Here is a 19516-nt window from a genome sequence, read left to right as displayed (position 1 = left end):
ACTTGTAAATTTGGGTCCAACTTTAGCTTAAATACACCCTTAAGAATTACATGCATGTTGTACTTGTTTAAGTAGTTGAGTATTTGTCAGTAGGAGTTACTGTACATGTTCTTGTGTCACAGGTACTTATCGGTACAGATTCAATTACAAACTTGCACAAACTGGAACAAGTATCAAGCGATGAAGGGATTGGGACACTAGCAGAGAATCTGCTTGAGGCTCTTAGAGAACACTTAGAGGTCAACAGGAAGATTGATGCAGCACGAAGAGAGACCAGAGCTGAGAAGAAACGCATGGCCATGGCGATGAGGCAGAAAGCCCTAGGCACACTAGGAATGACGGTAAGTGTTACCTGTGTCAGCTGAAAGAGAGTATTGGGAGGGGCTCTATGATGGTACACAACGATATTCTTTAGTACTGAGGTCTGTTTTTGAGATCAGTATCGTGATCTCAATAAAATGGGTTTCGTCATCATCCTTGCAATAGGAGATCTGAAGTCAAGGAGAAGCACGTTTTGGGAATTTGCAGCACCCATAAGAGGGTTCTTTCTGTCCATCAGTGTTTTCAATAGGTCTCTTAAGCAGGGCCATCAGAAGAGGCGTGCGAGATGGGTGGCCACCTGAGATGCCAGGCCAGGGAGAGGCGCAATGCTGCTGTTGCTGCCACTATGGCAGCAGTAGGAGTAAACTCCCTCATAGATCCCCCCCCCCCCCCCCCCCGTCCATTGACCATCCAAAGCCTCACTTACCTGGCAACTGTCCTGCTGTTAAGGCTATACGAAGCAAATGTTTAGTAAGAAGTTTTAGAGAGCAGAGTCCAAGTTTTTATGTTTACAAATTTTGTAGTAAAAATATCAAGAATAATCTTAATAGAAAAAAAAGATATGGGCAACTCATTAAAAACTTAGTAAACACAAATGCAAAGAAGAAAAATAAAGGGGGAAAAAACACTCATCCAGCAGATGTTTTAAATAAAATAAATACATCATCCTATAATATATAAGGAAATCCAGGAAAATAAGGAAGCAGCCTCAAGAAAAACATAAACAGAGAACTAAGTAGCAAAAGCATTTGCTAAGCTAGTACAAAACATGCCTCCATCTACCAGGATATCTATAACCACAACGCAAGATACTACCTCCTTCCAAAGGGGACCCATGGAAATAAGGAAAGCCCTTAACGGACTTGTAGGGTCGTTCTTTATTGTGCGATGTGCCTGAATCGAGTGCGGTGTTATTAAAAATTAGGGGAAGGGAGAGTGTGGGCGGGGTTTGGGCGGAGTTATCTCCCAGCAGTGCTGCGGGCGATAATATTTTTCACATTATCGCCGGCAGCACCGTGGGAAATGGCTATACCTTTTCCCATGGCGTTATGGGGGCGAAAGTGTGCAGGGGGTGAAACCACACTGCCGCAATGCGGCCAGCTACCCACTATCGCTCCCCGTCCCTTTTTTTTTCCCGCAAAACATTCTACTATAAATATAGCAGAATGATGAATCTAATATATAATCTATTAAATTTTTACAAAACACTTGAACATAAATCACAAAAGAAACCTTTCGCCAAGAGAGTGTTTCTTGGCACATAACTAAGAACTTTTTTCTCTTTTCTTGCATGGCTTTGAGAAAAAACTGGAAAAATCCATATTCTGTGCCCATAGAGGTTAACCTCTTAATGTCCAATAAAACAAACACAATACCCAGTTAGTGTCATGCTAAGATGCAAATGTGACCAGCAAAAACCTGGGTTAAATCAAAGGAGTGCGTCTCCCTTGTGGACCTCTCCATGTTCCCGAAAGGAGATACTAACTTTTTAAGAGGAAAAGTTTCCGGCGGTATCTTGAGAATTTTCTAAAAGTATTTTTTTTTAAGTAAATCAATAGGTGCAGAAGTTGAAATCATGGGGAAATTCATGGAACTCAAGTTCAAACGTCTTGCTTGATTCTCTAAGTTCTCCAATTTGCAGTGTTTAACCATTTTGTCCTGATTCAGAGTCAAACTGGTATCCTGCTGTCAGCATAACATGGCCAACTCCTGAATATGTTACCCCACCATAAAATCCTGCTGTTGCATCTGTGCCTGCACAGTTGTAAAAAAAAAAAAGAAGCATCATCAATACATTAAGACCCCTCCAATATGGTCCATGCATTCCAGAGTGAATAGCGAATTATATTAGCCAGAGTAACAAAGCACCTTTGTACCTGACCAAAAGAAGGTGAAACATCTCAATCACAGCTCCCAACAGGGACAGATCCTCCTCCTGATTTACTCAATTTCTTAGTCCAGATCTCAAGGACCCTGAGACTGGTACAGAAATGCTGCAACTTCAGGATACTCCCTTGAGCCTCACAGTAGTCAGTTCATCAGGGAGCAACATCCCCGTACTCCCTCCAAACTATGGATCAAAACCAACAACTTCCATAAAAGTTGGTATGCCCAGTGATTCATCCTTCAAGCCAGGCAGGTGAGATGTCATTTCCATATCCGGGCTCAAGGATATATCTCCAGTATCCTCCTTGACAATGGGGGAAGCCACCAACTCAATATCTGATCTACAAACGACTCCCCAGTTGACTGGAGGGGGTAAACCCGCATCCATCCCTTGTACGTCCTAACAGAAAAATGCCATGTGGAGCTCAGCAATCTTGCTGCACACAGGTAATCGCCATGTTCTTAAAGGAATTCCCAGGTCCCCAATTTTTAAGTTTTAATTTATAGAACTTGTCCTCAGTGCATTTACGGACCAGAGGTTGATCCAGAATAGTTTCCTTACCTTGTTCTTTATTTCTTTTCTGTTCTTATTTGATAACATTCCATATGTCCTGTCTGGAGTCATTAAAATGAATGGTGACCTGAAAGGGCAGTTTAACTTATGCCCTGCACATTGGCCTACCAAGAGTGTTCAGAAAGCATGGTCACTGATTCTATATAACGTCTTTGGGCAGTGAGCTTGTATACGATTTTGGGTGTGTTAAACAAAATATTGAAGATTCTTCTCCCGACATAGGAAAGGCAAGCATTATCTCTGTGAATTTTCCCTTTTAATTCTTATCATGCTTTTGGTTTGTGTCCCAGACCAATGAGAAGGGCCAAGTGGTGACAAAAACAGCACTTTTAAAACAGATGGAGGAGCTGATTGAGGAGCCAGGACTCACCTGCTGTATCTGTAGGGAAGGGTACAAATTCCAGGTAAGCTGGCTCCACCCTGAAATCATATGGCTTTGGGAAGGAGGGATAGCATTTCTACGCAGTATCGGCATGTAAAACAGCTATGCTAGCATTCTGCAATGGCTATGATCATATAAGTATTTTGTATGATTGTCTTGATTTAGAAAATTATTTTTATGGCATAGTAAATAATAGGTGATGGCAAAAGAAGACTAATTTGCCTATACTGTTCTGCCCAGTTTTTCCTGTCTACACGGCAAGGATATATCCTAACGATAAGGTGAAATTTAAAGATACAAACATGTATGCAATATAGGAGAGAGATGACAGACGTACTCCAATACCTTAAAGATGTCAATGGCCAAAAAGTAAACTTTTTTTTTTTTTAGTAAATGGGAAGTTCCAGAGCAGTATGAGGCTGGAGGGTGGGTAGAACTGGGAATCAGATAAGAGTATTTTTCTTCCTTAGGCCCACAGAAGAAGGGAAGACTGCTGCCGCTACAGTGGCAGCCTGTGCAGGCTAATCGGTGTCCTTGAGGAGATACCTTTCCAGTCCTGTGGCCAGCAAGGGTCATTTGAGCTGCCCCAGGGCAAGACCATCTGGAGAAGGATGGAGGTGGAAGCGCAAGAGAGATTTCTTTAATAATAAAGGAACATGTATATTTCTTACCAGGCTGGTGGGTGCATGGTAAGGTTTCCAGTGCAGGTGGTGAGGACAATTCAGATAGACACAGAGGTTCCTTAGTGGTGAGAGAGGAGGGTAAAATTGGAGATGCTGACTTATGAAAGTTTTACTATGTAAGACGTGTCATTCCTACACTGTAATTGTCTTGCTATATGGTTGACTGAAATCATGATTTATATACCCAAATACAGATATAAATATGGTTTTTGACACACAATAAACTTGTTTCAGCCCACAAAGGTCCTGGGTATTTACACCTTCACCAAACGTGTTGCACTGGAGGAATCTGAGAACAAACCTCGAAAGCAACAAGGCTACAGCACGGTGTCCCACTTCAATATCGTCCATTACGACTGCCACCTGGCAGCAGTCAGGTACCAATATCTTATAACTACAGACGTTGTATTGGTTTAAGCGGTTACTGTATATCCCAGTTCAATTAGAGTTAACACAGTCTGTGCCTGATAGGAGGACAGCCCTGGGGATTTAACCTCAAACTAGACAAGCAAGGCAAATAAAGCAGCAGGATTCCATTAATGTGGGAATCTGATGATGAAACTACTGTGATCATGCCAGAGCGCACAGGATGGGCTAGAATTCCAGAACTCTAAACCAGGTCAGGGAGGCCTCTGGCACTAGGGAAATACTCACAGTACCTGAATATAATCTGTTTGAAGTGCCTGAAAGGCAGAATGTAAATCAGATGAATTAAAATATGCTAGAAGTGAAACCAAATAGCTTAAATTATAGTTTATTTGTCATTTGTAGGCTAGTTATCTGTAGGTTTTCTTTCCTTATCAAGACATTCTGGTAGTTGTGTATGTGCTTTTCTGTTAATAAAGCAGGATTACAAGCCCTGAAATCCTTCATTTGATATACAGTCAGATTATAAGCATTGTAATGAGTCTTTCTCCTCCTTGGTTTGACTCTTTCATTTCAAAGCTGATCTGAAAAACACAGTATTTTGATTTTGTAAGCATTGTTAAGAAATATAATTAAAGAAAATTGAATTAAATACGGTAGGTTGTTTTGTGTGAAGTTTGTCTTTCTGCCTTGAGTGCTAAATGGAAAAACTGTGTAACATTATAGTTACTTTACAGCAGAGAAATCTTTCACACACAATGTTTTAAACACCTTTCCCACTGAAAACATACAAAACCTTGAACCCCCCCTTGTGCAGAATAAACATTTTTTAATACAGAGTTAGTCCATGGCAAATTCTGTGCATGTCAATGCAGAAGATCCCCAGTTTGATTCCAGGATCTGGTCTTCTGGACCCTCGATTGGCTGGGGGTGGGGATGATGCAAATACTCCTTAGGAAGAGTAACGTTTGCTAATAAGGACCAAAACCTGGTGGCTAGATCTAGAACCGATAATACAGGCTCTGGAAGGGTCTATTAAAATAGGGGGGGAAAAATCCCTGTGTGGCTGTGAATGAGGCTCATGGTGCCAGGATCCCAGCCCTGATCCTGATTAAACCGGAAGAAAAAAAGAGAGGACAAAAGACTGAGCCAAAAAAACATAAACAAAATGTTAGATCACTTTTAAAAATGGTGTTTCATTGTAGAAACTGTGCAATAGTTTGTCTTTTTGTGCACTTGATTTTCAAAACTTCAATAACTAATGAAATTCTGAATTATTGTTTTTATCTGTGCATTAACAGAGGGCTTGATAATTATTTCCTTTCAGCTTGTCACTGTATGTTACAATCAGATGTGCTGAAAGGGTGGAACAAATGATGAGGTCAACAAGGCTTTAAAATATACAAGTTGTGCTCATAAGTTTACATACCCCTGGCAGAATATGTAAGATGTGTAGCATTTTAAGATAAAACACATCCGTTATTTTTAATATGTTTCAAATTAAACCATTATGCATTACAAATAGCACATTTATTAAACCATAGCAATAAAGGAAATAAAATTGCCCTGTTCAAAAGTTTGAATAGGCTTAGTTCTTAAAATCGTGCATTGCCCCCTTTTGCATCAATGACGGTTTGCAGTCTGTTGTGATAGTTGTGAATGAGGCCCTTTATTTTCTCATGGGGTAAAGCTGCCCATTCCTCTTGGCAAAAAGCCTCCAGATCTTGTACATTCTTTGTCTGTCCAGCATGAACTGCAGGTCTGAGTTCTCCCCAAAGTGGCTCAGTGATGTTGAGGTCAGGACACTCTGATGGCCACTTCAGAACCTTCACTTTCTTCTGCTGCAGCCACTGAAGGGTCAGCTTGGCCTTATGTTTCAGATCCTTGTCGTGTTGGAAAGTCCAAGTGCGCCCTATGCGCAGCTTCCTGGCTGATGAATGCAAATTCTCCTCCTATATTTTCTGGTAAGATGCTGCATTCATCTTGCTAATAATTCTGACTACATTCCCTGTGCCGCTGTAGCTCACACCCCCAAAACAGCAGAGATCCTCCTCCATGCTTTATGGCAGGGAAGGTGCGCTTCTCTTCATAGCATTTATGGTTGTGACCATAAAGTTCAATTTTGGTCTCATCACTCCAAATTATTTTGTTCTAGATGTTTTGAGGCTTCTTAAGGTGCTGTTTGACATATTAAAAGCGAGCTGTTTTATGGCATTGGTGCAGCAATGGCTTTTCTGGCAACTCTACCATGCAGCCCATTTTTGGTCAAGCATCTCCTTACTGTGCATGCTGAAACACCCACACCACTTTGTTTCAGAGAAGCCTGTATTTCAGTGCATGCTGAAACACCCACACCACTTTGTTTCAGAGAAGCCTGTATTTCAGTGCATGCTGAAACACCCACACCACTTTGTTTCAGAGAAGCCTGTATTTCAGTGCATGCTGAAACACCCACACCACTTTGTTTCAGAGAAGCCTGTATTTCAGTGCATGCTGAAACACCCACACCACTTTGTTTCAGAGAAGCCTGTATTTCAGTGCATGCTGAAACACCCACACCACTTTGTTTCAGAGAAGCCTGTATTTCAGTGCATGCTGAAACACCCACACCACTTTGTTTCAGAGAAGCCTGTATTTCAGTGCATGCTGAAACACCCACACCACTTTGTTTCAGAGAAGCCTGTATTTCAGTGCATGCTGAAACACCCACACCACTTTGTTTCAGAGAAGCCTGTATTTCAGTGCATGCTGAAACACCCACACCACTTTGTTTCAGAGAAGCCTGTATTTCAGTGCATGCTGAAACACCCACACCACTTTGTTTCAGAGAAGCCTGTATTTCAGTGCATGCTGAAACACCCACACCACTTTGTTTCAGAGAAGCCTGTATTTCAGTGCATGCTGAAACACCCACACCACTTTGTTTCAGAGAAGCCTGTATTTCAGTGCATGCTGAAACACCCACACCACTTTGTTTCAGAGAAGCCTGTATTTCAGTAGAAGTTGCTTGTGAGTTTTTCTTTGCATCCCAACCAATTTTCTTGGCAGTTGTTTCTGAAATGTTTCTTGGTGTTCCTGACCCATAATTTTCCACTTCTTGATCAGAGTTTTAGCAGTAGTGATTGGCATTTTAAAATCTTTGGATATCTCTTTATATCCTTTTCCTGATTTATAAAGTTGAACTATTTTTGCTCCTAGATCCTTTGACAGTTCTTTTGCTTTCCCCATGCTTCACCAAAGTCATTGCAGCCCTGGATGAAATGCACAAGGGTTTCTTAAGAGCTAAGAAACTCATTGACAATTTATACATAGACACTAATTACATCAGCCAAGGCACAGGTGTGGATCGTTGCCATCTCAACCTGTGTATGTCAGCTTGAGTGTAAATTATCAGCTCAAACATTCAAGGGAATGTAAAATTTGAACAGGACCATTTTATTATTTCCCTTATTGCTATGGTTTGTTTAATGATTGTGCTATTCTGTGATGCATAATAGTTTTAATTTGAAACACATTAAAAATAACAGGCATGTTTTGTCTGATCACTCATGTTTTCTTAAAATGCTACACATCTTACAAATTCTGCCAGAGGTATGTAAACTTATGAGCACAACTGTATTTTAATGGTGATAATATGAACAGTTACTTGGAGCCAAGATATACTCAGTTATGCATTTAGAAGTTGTCATGTATATGTCTGCTATGCTCTAGTTTTGATGGTGATGGTTCCTACTGCTTCACTGTCACGTGAGCCCTCAGCCCATTTAGAGTTAATGCCTATGGCTATTTGGAGAGTCCTAATGAGCGTGCCCAAGCCTGCCTGCCACTATACACATGCCCCTACACTGGCAACCTCCACCTACCAACTGGGTTTCCTCTTGCCTCTGGGCAAGTGCTCTGCCAACTATCTACTCTGATGCTTTTCTAGGTTCAAGGCAACTGTACAAACCTGGCGATTCACAATTCCTAGAAAAATACTCTCAGACCACACGTCTTAAACACTGAGATCACCCAGCCTCGCTCACCAGGGATAATAATCAGCTACAAACACAGCGTTAATAAAATAGTGTTTAATAATAAACAGAATAGTGAATATTACTGTTTGCAGTTTTGTTTTGTTTTGTTTTTAATTAAAACTGCATTACAACAGGCAGGGACAAGAAAAAGGATTTCACAATAGCATTAACTAGTAAACCGAGTCTCTGCAGGCTAAATGCAGCACCTATCTAAGTCCTTAACTCTCCAACTGCCACTTCCAACAAAGACTAGAGATTTTAGCAACTGTGTGAACTGTGTCTGAAATGCCATTCGAGGTACAGAGTACTAACAATAGCTTTCTGGCCAGTGGCACTGCAGGAAATTAGTCTTGTAGTTTCCTCAAGATACTGGAAGATTAAGGTGTCTAAGCCTCACTTTGAATAGAGAAGCATCCCAAGCCTCTGTTTGAATTGTGAGGTAAAGATCAAACACCTCCTGCTGGGCAGCTCAGGAGAAATGAGCTCTCTGGGGAGAAAACAGTTACAGGGCAAAAAAAAGAAATTGCAGTGCGCACAAACCCCCTGTTTCTGCACACTGACATATTGGTAAACCAACTTGCCTGGTTCTTGTTTCATCCCTTGGGGTCAGATTGGGTTTGAAATGCTGCATTATTTCAGCAGATCATTGGTTTCTCGTGTCCAGTTGCATGAAACCAGGTGCACTTATAGTTTCTTCTTCTCTGAACAGGCTGGCGCGGGGTCGTGAAGAGTGGGAGAGTGCTGCTCTACAAAATGCTAACACCAAGTGTAATGGGCTTCTGCCTGTCTGGGGTCCTCATGTGCCAGAGTCAGCCTTTGCCACATGCTTAGCAAGGTAAGAATGGGATCTAAAAATATGTATTAGAAAAAAATCAAAGTGTAAAGTTGGTGCCATAAACTGACGGCAGTCTCTGTTTAGTGCTGAGACGGAAAAGCTGAATATTGTCTTTCAATTCATTAAAGCTTATTGGGGAAACTATTTAAAGCATGGCCAAAGCAGGAAGATTAAACGTGTTAAAAAAATTAATCTAGAAATGTATATTAGATAACAGGAACAGTAGAAATGTGACTTGTTTTCTAGTATAGTTAATATTTTCTTGCTGGATCTCGGAGGTTCCTTATCAAAATAATTGATCATTTCACTAGTAGTTCTAACTTTTCAAATTTGAGCAAACTATAAATAAAATGCTGTTGTCATAATCTGTACTGGCCTTCCCATTGTAAGGAACTTCAGCTTCACTTTCAGTACTTTGCCTGATGAATGGTTGTCCCAAATCCTCCCATTTTAAATCATTTGTGAACCAAATAGCATTCTGTATGCTGAACTCCACCCAGCTATTTTTTATTATTTTTCTTTCGATTCATTTTTGGAAGGTTATTTTGATAGCCTTTTTTTATGAAGAAAGCAGTTATCCAAAGTGTTAGACATGGGCGATGACATTGCCACTCTGTGCCAATGGAGACATTTCCAGAGCTTTCCAATAAAATCTTCATAACCTCTTCAGGCATATGCAGCTGTTTTCATGTTCCTCTGATCACACAGCATCCCTCAGTTCATTTTCTGCCGACAGCAATGGAACATTCCTTATCCTTCCGGACAAATGGGTTTTTCTTGCCTACCAGCACATGGAGACAGAAGAAAAGCTTTGCTGTACCAGTAGTACATAAGACAGTGTACCACCTGCAGTTGCTCAGTATTCTGTCTCCAAGCGGATAGTGGAGGTTCAAACCCTACAGCTGTGCTTTACAAGAGGCCAAATTGCTTTGTCTTGCAGCCATCCCTCTGGTGGAGTAGGGGCAAGCCAGGGGATCATTGGCCCTTGGAATGGCTTTACCCTGGTTATGTGGGGGGAATTTGATAGCCAGTGGTCTGGTTCCCTCATTTCCTGCTTTTCTCCCTCTCCCTTGGGATCCCCTGCTAGACAGAGACACCAATTTCACAAAAGTATTCCTTTAACTTCCCCTTTTTGGTAGTGGGAACTGTTCCATTAATAAAAAAAAAAAGATGGTCAAGCAGAACCAGCATTTTTATACTTTGCAGGGAACCTCAGCTTGCAGCACCATTGCTTGGGAAGGAAAGCTGATGCAAATCAGCAATGGGACAGCGTTTTGTTTCACATCTGTTTTTGTGTGTTTTGGGACCGTGGTGAGTGGCTGGGCCAATGGTGAGCTTTGATTGTGTGGGACAAAACGCTGGCAGCTTCTGCTGAGCACAGGAAATGCTGCCGAGCCTGTGAAGACAAGCGAGCAAAGCTGTAGTCTTTGGGCCTGTGGAAGGCCCTGTGGTGGGGAGGGGCAACTCAGGGGCTGCAGATACCACGCAGATGGAAGGAAGGCAGCAGGAAACAAGCAAGTATTGTGAGCTCCTGAGCAAACAGTACTAATCTGCTCTGCAGCATGGGAACCGCAACCATCTTGGCCTGTGTTCACATGGTGCAGGGGATGTTGGGGGAGGGAGCTGCTTCTCCTCTGGTGCTGACCCCTGTGGTCGAAGCCTCAGAAGGTGCCTGGGAGTTTGTAGACTCTCTAGATGGGGAGTCTGATTCAAGAGGGGTCTTCTCTACTGAGTTTGTGCTTCTAATGCACAAAGTATAACAGGCTAGAAAAGGAACGGCGGGGATTCAGCAGTCTTCCAAGTGGCCTTTTGTTTGAGGGTCCAGAATCCTGACTCGCCTCTCTAAGAGGAAGCGACTTCCTGATACAGACTCGGATGAGAAGTCGGAAGTTTCAGAGAAGAAGAGGGGTGAAGATTTCATGCTAGAACTCGCCAGGGATAGGGATGAGGGTAGGGGATCCCTTGGAGTAGGTGGAAATCCCAGTGGTGGAAGATGATGACCCTAAAGTGATCCAGCTATTCCATAAGGATGAATTGCACTCTGATATATCAGGTCTTGAGGGTCCTTACGATTAATGAAGTTGTAGCAGAATTAGAGTACAAAGGTGAAGACCCCCATCATGGAGGGACTTGAGGGTCCCGCTGGGGCATTCCCCTTCCACTGTACTGTAAAGAAGTATTTAGGTAATGGGTCACTCCTGAGGCAGGTTGGAAGGGCCATGGCGAAGTTTAACAAGTTACAGAGCAGGCTATGAAACTTTTAAAACTGCCTAAGGTAGATGCCTTAGTCTCAGTGATAACTAAGAAGACCACCATTTCAATTGTGGGCGGTCCAGCCCTAAAGGATTCTCAAGGTCAGAAAATGGAGCCATCCGTTCATTCCAGGGTGGATTCAACCACCACAGACTAATGTGGAAAAAGGGGTAGGTGGAATACCTCATCTGCCTGGGCATGGTACTTTGTGCCTGCCTTTTCTCCAACCAGGAGTACTGTGTGGGATTTTCCATATCTTCTTACATACTTCCCAGTAGAAGGTGGATGAGCATTACCACCAATTCTTTAGGGGCATTCAGGTGCATCAGGAGGACAAACAAGGGTGCCCTGGGCTTTCCTTCATACTGAAACTCAACTGGAATGGACCTTACCTAAACAAAATTTGAAAGGAAAGGTCTTCAGGTATTTGAGCGGAAAAAGGGTCCAAGGGGAAGTTAGGTGAATATTCCTTTTCAGCACCTGTCTTCTCTGATCTGTAAAGGGATCCTCATGACTGCTCAGAGTTACTCTCAGCTTAAACAGGAAGTGACATCTGAGTTTGTGCCAGTCCTAGAATCAACTGCTTTTCGGCACTGAAGGTGAACTCTTGAGTCCTTGAACTAATTGTTGAGGGTCTGAAAAGGTTTTCTTCTCCAAGGCTGATGGGCTCTGATTTGGTGTACTCTTTACTGACATGACCCTTGACCTTGAAAGCTCAATATCTGTGCTAAGACACTTAGTGCCATAGGGGCGACACTAGTAGGTAGATTGCACTGTCGTCTGGGTGTAGTTGAGCTAGTCATTGACAGTTGCTCAGCACTCTTCATGTGCTTAATGACGGTCTCTATGTTTTGCTTCTGAAGTTCCTCCTTGAAGATTGCCAAGCTGTGAAAAATCGATGGGCCTCAGCCAATAAGAACTTGACATACTGGGTCAGACCAAGGGTCCATTGAGCCCAATATCCTGTTTCCAACAGTGGCCAATCCAAGTCACAAGTACCTGTCAAGATCACAAACAGTAAATAGATCCCATGCTGCTATTGCACAGTGATAGGTCTATTTGGTTAATAAGAGTTTATTGGCTTCTTCTACAGGAATTTGTCCAAACCTTTTTTAAACCCAGCTACTCTAACTCTAACCACATCTTCCAGTAATGAATTCCAGAGCTTCGTTGTGCGTTGAGTGAAAGAATTTTTTTCCAATTTGTTTTGAATGTACTACTTAATAACTTCATAGAGTACCCCTAGTCTTTATATTTTTGAAAGAGAAAATAAATGATTTATGTTTACCCGTTCTATTCCACTGATGATTGTTTAGACCTCTATCATCTCCTCTCTTGTCACCTCTTCTCCAAGCTGATCAGATGCAACCTCTTTAGCCTTTCCTCATAGGAGAGCCATTCTGTCCCCTTAAGCATTTTGGTCACCCTTCTCTATACCTTTTCCAGTACAACTATATCTTTTTTTAGGTGCGGTGATCAGAACTGCACACAGTACTCCAGGTGCGACCTCACCATGGAACGATAGAGCCATTCTGATACTCACAGTTTTATTGTCCATTCCTTTCCTAATATTCTGTTTGTTTTGTTGACCGCCGCTGCACACTGAACCGAGGATTTCAAAGTATTGTCTACTATGATGCCCAGATCCTTTTCCTGGGCAGTAACCCCTAATAAGGAGTCTAAAATCATGTAACTACAGTGTAGGTTACTTTTCCCCATGTGCATCACTTTGCACTTATCCACATTAAATTTCCTCTGCCATTTAAATGCCCGGACTTCCAGTCTCGCAAGATCCACAATTTTTCACAATCTGCTTGTTAAAGAAAGGCTAGTAAATGATATAAAGCCTTCAACACAAACCTTACAAAATGTACTCACTGAAGGAAAAAAGGGATATAAGGGACCTAATATAAATTTTCTAATATTTGAGAGACTTTAATAAAGCATGGTAGAGATCCTAGGCTAGCCTATTGGCATAGGTGATGGCAACCCAAACCATAACCCATTTCAAACATGCCTAGTGCTTAACCTCATTAAAATATCTTGTCATCTCGGCATGAGAAGCTGTTCTCTTTAAACTTTCTTCCTTTACTAAGTAAAATTAAAAAGGATTTAGGAATTTGGTCCCCAGTAGTAGCTTTAAGAATGAATATTCTCCCTCTGGTTCTCTTTGTTTAAAATGCTCCCCATAACACATGTCAGATTTTTTTGTAAAATGTTAACAAAGCAGCAATAAGGTTTATTTGGTGGCAGGAAAGGCCTAGGGTTTCTAAAAAGAAATTGTGCAATAATAAAAATAAATAAATAAAAATTGGTCTTCCTTGGTATCACTGATTTTAAATTTAGTTTAATTTCAGATTTCTGTTCTACCTTTCCTGGCAATTAACCATTCTAAAACAGATTACAAAAAGTTATATTATTGGGCCATTTTTCTGTAAAGGATGCCACTTATAAGTATTGGATGGACTTTGAAAAACTGGTGGTACTCTAGTGTCAGATTTATTTTACCTTTCTCCGCTGGTCTGTTAAAAGGAGGAGAGGGTTGCAGGTCCATCATCCTATCATATCAGTGGTTCTTTGTTTTGTAAGAATTATCACTTAAATATTGATTAACTATATTAGTATTCTCCTTATACTTGCTTTGAGATAGCTTAGGGTACCCTAAAACTTTTAGTAAGGCCAGCTTTGCTCTTTGAATTAACATAATATGAGAGCAGGGCGACTTTTTGCTAGAGGAAGGCTCGTCTGCTCTCTCTGGGCTTCAGCTCAGTTAGAATCAGCTTTTATCGGGGTATAGCCCCATGATCCTGGGGATTTTATTCCTCCTAACTGATATCTTCCACCCCTCCCAACTCACTTAGCCCAGGCACTGCGATGACTGACCTCGTCCGGGGCCATGTACCAGGACTACTTCCAGAACCCTGGAATCGCGGGCCCCAAGTCTGGCCAGTAGGTGTGACCATTGCGCAATGACTAAATAGTAATATTATTTGTGGACCTATGCCTGAATCATTAGGAGAAATGGGAAGTGTGTGGCAAAATGAAAATCCTGATATGTAAAGTAGGATGAAGTTACACGGCATGGTGTAAGGGGCAGGAAGTATTAATGGACCTATTTTTGTGACAGCATTGCTCAGAGAGATAAATGCCTTGTTTTGAATCTTTCACTTTATTTTCCTATAGCTTGTTTAATGTTAAATTGATAGCTAAGTGAATGCAATGTATTATATATGGGAAGTGTGGCATGCAAATATTTTAAATAAATCAAATGTGTTTGGAAAGCAATAATTTTTAAATGTCTTGCATTTTTATTTTCTTTCCATCGGTTTCATTTTATGTATTCTGTTTCATTCCTTTCAGGCATAACACCTATCTACAAGAATGCACGGGCCAGCGGGAACCAACCTATCAGCTCAATGTGCATGACATGAAGCTGCTGTTCTTGCGCTTTGCTATGGAGCAGTCCTTCAGCGCGGATACTGGTGGAGGTGGCAGAGAAAGCAACATACACCTCATTCCATACATCATTCATACTGTGCTTTACGTCCTTAACACGTCAGTATTTTCTTGGCCTTTTTCTCCTTTTTAGCCAGGAGAAGTACTTATAGCAAATACCCACATGTCATTTGGTAGAATAATGAATGAACATGGAATTATGGTATATTGAGATTGATGGGTTTAGTGAAGGATGACAGCAGTTGAACTAAAAGTAAAACTTGCGCTGTTTAGTGGTTTCTTTTCTGGAGCTTGAGAGTCTAAATATGGGATGTACTTAAGCCCAGAATGGTTTTCATCTGACAGAGGAAAATCATCAGTGTCTGTGTGCAGACATGTACTGGCCACTTAGAATTCTGTTTGAGGATTAAATGCATGAGAATGGAACAAGTGAAAAATGGTATTTATAAAAAAAAAGTCTCCTTGGACAAGCAGGATGGCAGTCCTCACACATGGATGACTTCACCTCATGCAGCCCGGCACAAAAACGTATGTCAGAGTTTCTAGACCTTTGACTGTGCCTCACTGGGCTTGCCCAGCATACCCTTATACCGTGTGTCTGCGCAGGGTCCCATTAGTCTTATGTTTTTCCATGAAGCCTTCGGTCTCTGTCTGTTGCCTTATTCTCCTGCTTCTGGGCCTATTTGAGAGTATTTTTTTTTCCAGAGAGCAGGATTGTTTGTCATGGGGACTCGTGGTTTAGTCCTCATAGTTTACCCTAGGTAAGGTTTTTTTGGTCATTTCCTCTGTTTCCTTTCGTGTCATTCTTCCCTCAGTGGCAGTGTGTTGTCGGTGCTCGCTGGCCATTAACCAGCCCCCACCATCAAGTCTGATTTTGCATCCCTTTAGTTTCAGCCAGACTAGTCTAGTGGACTCCTGGGTTCAGACTGAGCATACTGACATTCTGCCTGGGGGCTCTAACCTGGGAGCTGATCTCACTGGGGTCTACACTGGGAGTTACCTGAGGGGCTTGTCACCTGCATGCACATGGGACTGCCTCAGAGGCGTATCCAATGTAAACACACACAATTACTGGGATATACCTGGGGACTTGAACCCAGGAGTTTACTCCCCATACATATAATCACACACACACACTGAGTACATCACTGGTCCAGATATTTAGGAAAGTAGTTTTATTTAAGCAATAACAGGATAGACAGATAATACAGAAGAATTCGTTTTCAAGGGATCAGTCTGTGCTATTATGTTGAGGAAGCGCCCTCTCTCTAGCTTTTATTTCTCCTTACACACTAAATACTTGGGAGAGCAGCAGTGCTCCCTCCCTCTGTGTTCTTGTCGATTTCAAGAGCAGTTGTGTGGCCTTCATGCTCTCAAACTTTAGTATCAGTTAATTTCCTGCTTTCTCACTAAAGAACTAATAACATAACTACAGTTCATAGATTCTTGCCTGTTCATAAGCATTTCTTAGCATTTCACAGTACAAAACAGTAAATATTGTTTCACTCAGAGGTTGGCTTGTGGCCTACATATTAGTCTGCGTCTGTGTGACAACTCTGAATCCGTTATATCCTAAACTCTAAATAAATCCTCAACCAGAGTGATCAGAAATAATATTATTCTCCGAGGTTAAGCAGGATGGTAGTTCTCGCACATCAGATGGAGCCCCAATGCGGAAAACTTATATCAAAGTTTCTAGAACTTTGACTAGGCACACCAAGCATGCCCTATACCATGCGTCCACACAGGGTCCCTCTCCAGTTTCTCTTTTTTCAAGGAGCTGTAAGCATCGCAGTGTGAGCGAGCTCACTTCGGCTGTTTTTTGGCCTTGTGGAAAACTTCATTTTTCTCGGGTTTTTCATGGGTTTTTCTCATTGCCTATTGACAGGTCCCTCTCTGTGCCTTCCCAAAATGTCTCCTAGTCAGGGTTTTTGGTGATTCGGGTAAGCTTCCTTTAGCAGTCGATTCCCCCATGGCGGCGGTGCACCAGTATCTGCCGGCCATCGAAGCCCCACAGCCATCATCTTCCATTAGTGCCCTTTAGTTTTGGCCGTCATGGCCAAATCTGGATTTTGGTGATGCCCCTGTTACCCGAGGACCATGTTCATTATGGCTCTGTCTGAGTATGTCTCCTCTGCCTAGATGCATCGCATGATGTCTGGGGCTGCTGCTTATGCATCCAGATGACTCTGAAGGGACTTCAACTTCCACTCGACAAGATGGAGCAACTCTTCGGGTTGAAGAAGTCAGAGCCATCTGCATCAGAGAACCAAGGAGCTGCACCAATGGACACTGAGCTACTGACATTGGTGGATCCATTGGTTCCATTGATGTTGCCAGCGGACAGGGGACTGAAGACCGACTATCATCTATCTCCTCCAGGCTGAGGACAACGGGTTCCTTGTCATTGGCCTCTGCACTGGGGAAGGACCAGGCCGACCATCGAGGGAAGCTGAAGAAGCATCGGCACCGGTCCCTGTCAATGTACAGTGTCGGGCATGGGGATGCATTGGCTTTTGACACGATGCTCTGAAGTGGCTCAGCGGCAAGGAGTACCAATCCTCCATCGGTGTTGGGGGTTTGTGACTGTCTCCACCAGTCCCGATGCCAATCATTGATCCACCTCGAGGGTCTGAGGAAGATTTGGCTACCTCTCCTTCTCAGTCGGTCTTGGCATTGGCAGCACTCGAGGAGAAGTTGAAACGGCAAGTTCAGCTAGTGGTGGACCGGGCGCTGCAGGGTTTTGGTCCTGTGACACCAATGGCACCAGACCCAGTGCCACCCGTCCTTTTTCTGCTTCTGGAGAAGCTCAATGTGCTCATCGGTGTGTTACTGACCCAGTTGGCGTTGGTTCCCGTGACAGCATCAGTGCCCGGTGGAACACAGAGACCTCCCCCTACTGATATGGTGGTCATCGCTGGTTCCTCCGAGGAGGAAGCTCCACAGAGGCCAGCAGAGACACCGAGACCTGCCGCCCCCCCATCCAGTTCTACTGGTGCCTGCATCTCTGGTCGTAGGCTGAGCACTTACAGACCCATCCCCTGTCGCTTTCAGTGAGGGTGAGGAACCCTATGATCCCTGGGGGGATGATGTTTCAGAGTCTTCAAACGAGGGTTCCGAGGTTCTCCCTTCAGACCTTTCTCCAGAGGAGTGAAGGAAGTCTCCACCTGAGGACTTGACCTTTGCAGGGCTTGTGAGGGCGATTGCGGAAGCCATCCCTTTTCAGTTATTGACAGAGGAGGATGCCAGGCACAAAATGCTTGAGATCCTCCAGTTCATGGAACCTCCTAAGGAGATCATGGCAGTCCTGGTACACGAGATCCTTAAGTTGCTACTGAGGATATGAGAGCACCCCCTCACAGTGCCTCCCATCAATAAGAAGGCAGATGGGGTTTACCTAATTCAAAAGGTGGCCGAATATGATATGCTTCAGCTGCCCCACAAGTCAGTGATGGTCGAATCTGCCCTCAAGAGGGCCAAGCACGCTCTGACTCATTCCTCAATGCACCTGGGGAAGGACCATAGCAATGGATGCTCTTGGGAGGAAAGTATTTCAAGGTGCATGCTTATTGCATGCATTGCCGCCTATCAGCTCTACATGAACCAGTACTCATGGGACTAGAAGCAGGTGCAGAACATGGCCGAGTAGCTGCTTCAACTGCAGCAGGACACCCTCATGTCGCTGGTGCATAAGGGCCTGGAGCACAGAAAACACTAGCTTCGTGCGACCTACAATGTTTTCAAGACTGCATTGAATTTCTCTGCAGCGGGAATAGGCGCCTGCAGAATGGCATGGCTACAGGCCTCAGATCTCCGACCAGAGGTACAGGAAGGACTCGCTGACATGCCGTGTACTAGAAAGAATCTCTTCAGAGATAGGGTGAGGGATGCTGTGGCCCAACTTTGGGACCACCACAAGACCTTCCAACAACTCTCCGCCAGTACTCCGGACCCATCTTCCTCATCCAGGAGGCCGGCAGGACCAGGGCCAAGGAAGTCTTTTGCCAAAGGAAATACTATCCTCACCTCCTCACTCGCATCAACACAATCAGGGCTGCTACGGCCAGCACAGGCAGCAGAGAGCTCCCAAGCCCCAACCATCTCCTCTGTGAACTCCGGGGCAAGGTTTAGACTAAACCGTAAGGAGCGTAAGCCAGTTGCCCGTACCCGGGCTGATGGACCCTCTGGTCGGGGGAAGGCTGTGGTTCTTTGCAAACCAGTGGCCCTGTATAACCTTGACCAGTAGGTTCTGTCCTTCGTCCATCAGGTGTACCAGTTGAACCTATTGGGTGTCCTGACAAATTGCCCTCCCTGCCTGTTTTTGGGGGCTGGTAGCACATCAGGAAGTACTACTAGTGGACCTCTCCTCACTCTTAACGGCCAGAGTGGTTAAGCCCTTAGCACTAGGGCAAAAGAAGTCAGGGATTCTGCTCCAGGAACTTCCTGATTACAAAGAGAACAGGACTTCATCCCATCCTAGACCTAAGGGCCTTGTACAAATTTCTAAAAAAAAAAAAAAAAGTTCTAGATGGTTTCCCTGGACACCTTGAATCCCCTTTTGCAAAAATCAGACTGGCTATGCTCCTTTCGAACTAAAGGACGCATTCACGCATATGAAGATGTTCCCCAGTCGCAGGAAGTATCTCCAATTTGTGGTGGGAAAACAGCACTTCTAGTACTAGGTGTTGCCATTCAAGCTCATGTCAGCCCTACAGGTCTTCACAAAATGCCTGACTCTGATGG

At 43.4% G+C, this 19516-nt stretch overlaps 1 protein-coding gene across 1 annotated transcript in view; it reads left to right on the top strand.

Moving 5' to 3' along the window:
- Nucleotides 1–19516, top strand: part of UBR4 (ubiquitin protein ligase E3 component n-recognin 4) — a 351227-nt gene that overhangs the window by 303859 nt on the left and 27852 nt on the right. The window contains 5 exon segments of the mRNA XM_029579045.1: nucleotides 123–341; nucleotides 3073–3186; nucleotides 4082–4224; nucleotides 8939–9064; nucleotides 14678–14872. Of these exon segments, the coding sequence (XP_029434905.1) occupies nucleotides 123–341; nucleotides 3073–3186; nucleotides 4082–4224; nucleotides 8939–9064; nucleotides 14678–14872 (797 nt within the window).

This window comes from Rhinatrema bivittatum, chromosome 15 (assembly GCF_901001135.1).
Source record: "Rhinatrema bivittatum chromosome 15, aRhiBiv1.1, whole genome shotgun sequence".
NCBI lineage: Eukaryota > Metazoa > Chordata > Amphibia > Gymnophiona > Rhinatrematidae > Rhinatrema > Rhinatrema bivittatum.
This window is presented reverse-complemented; position numbering and strand designations above follow the sequence as displayed.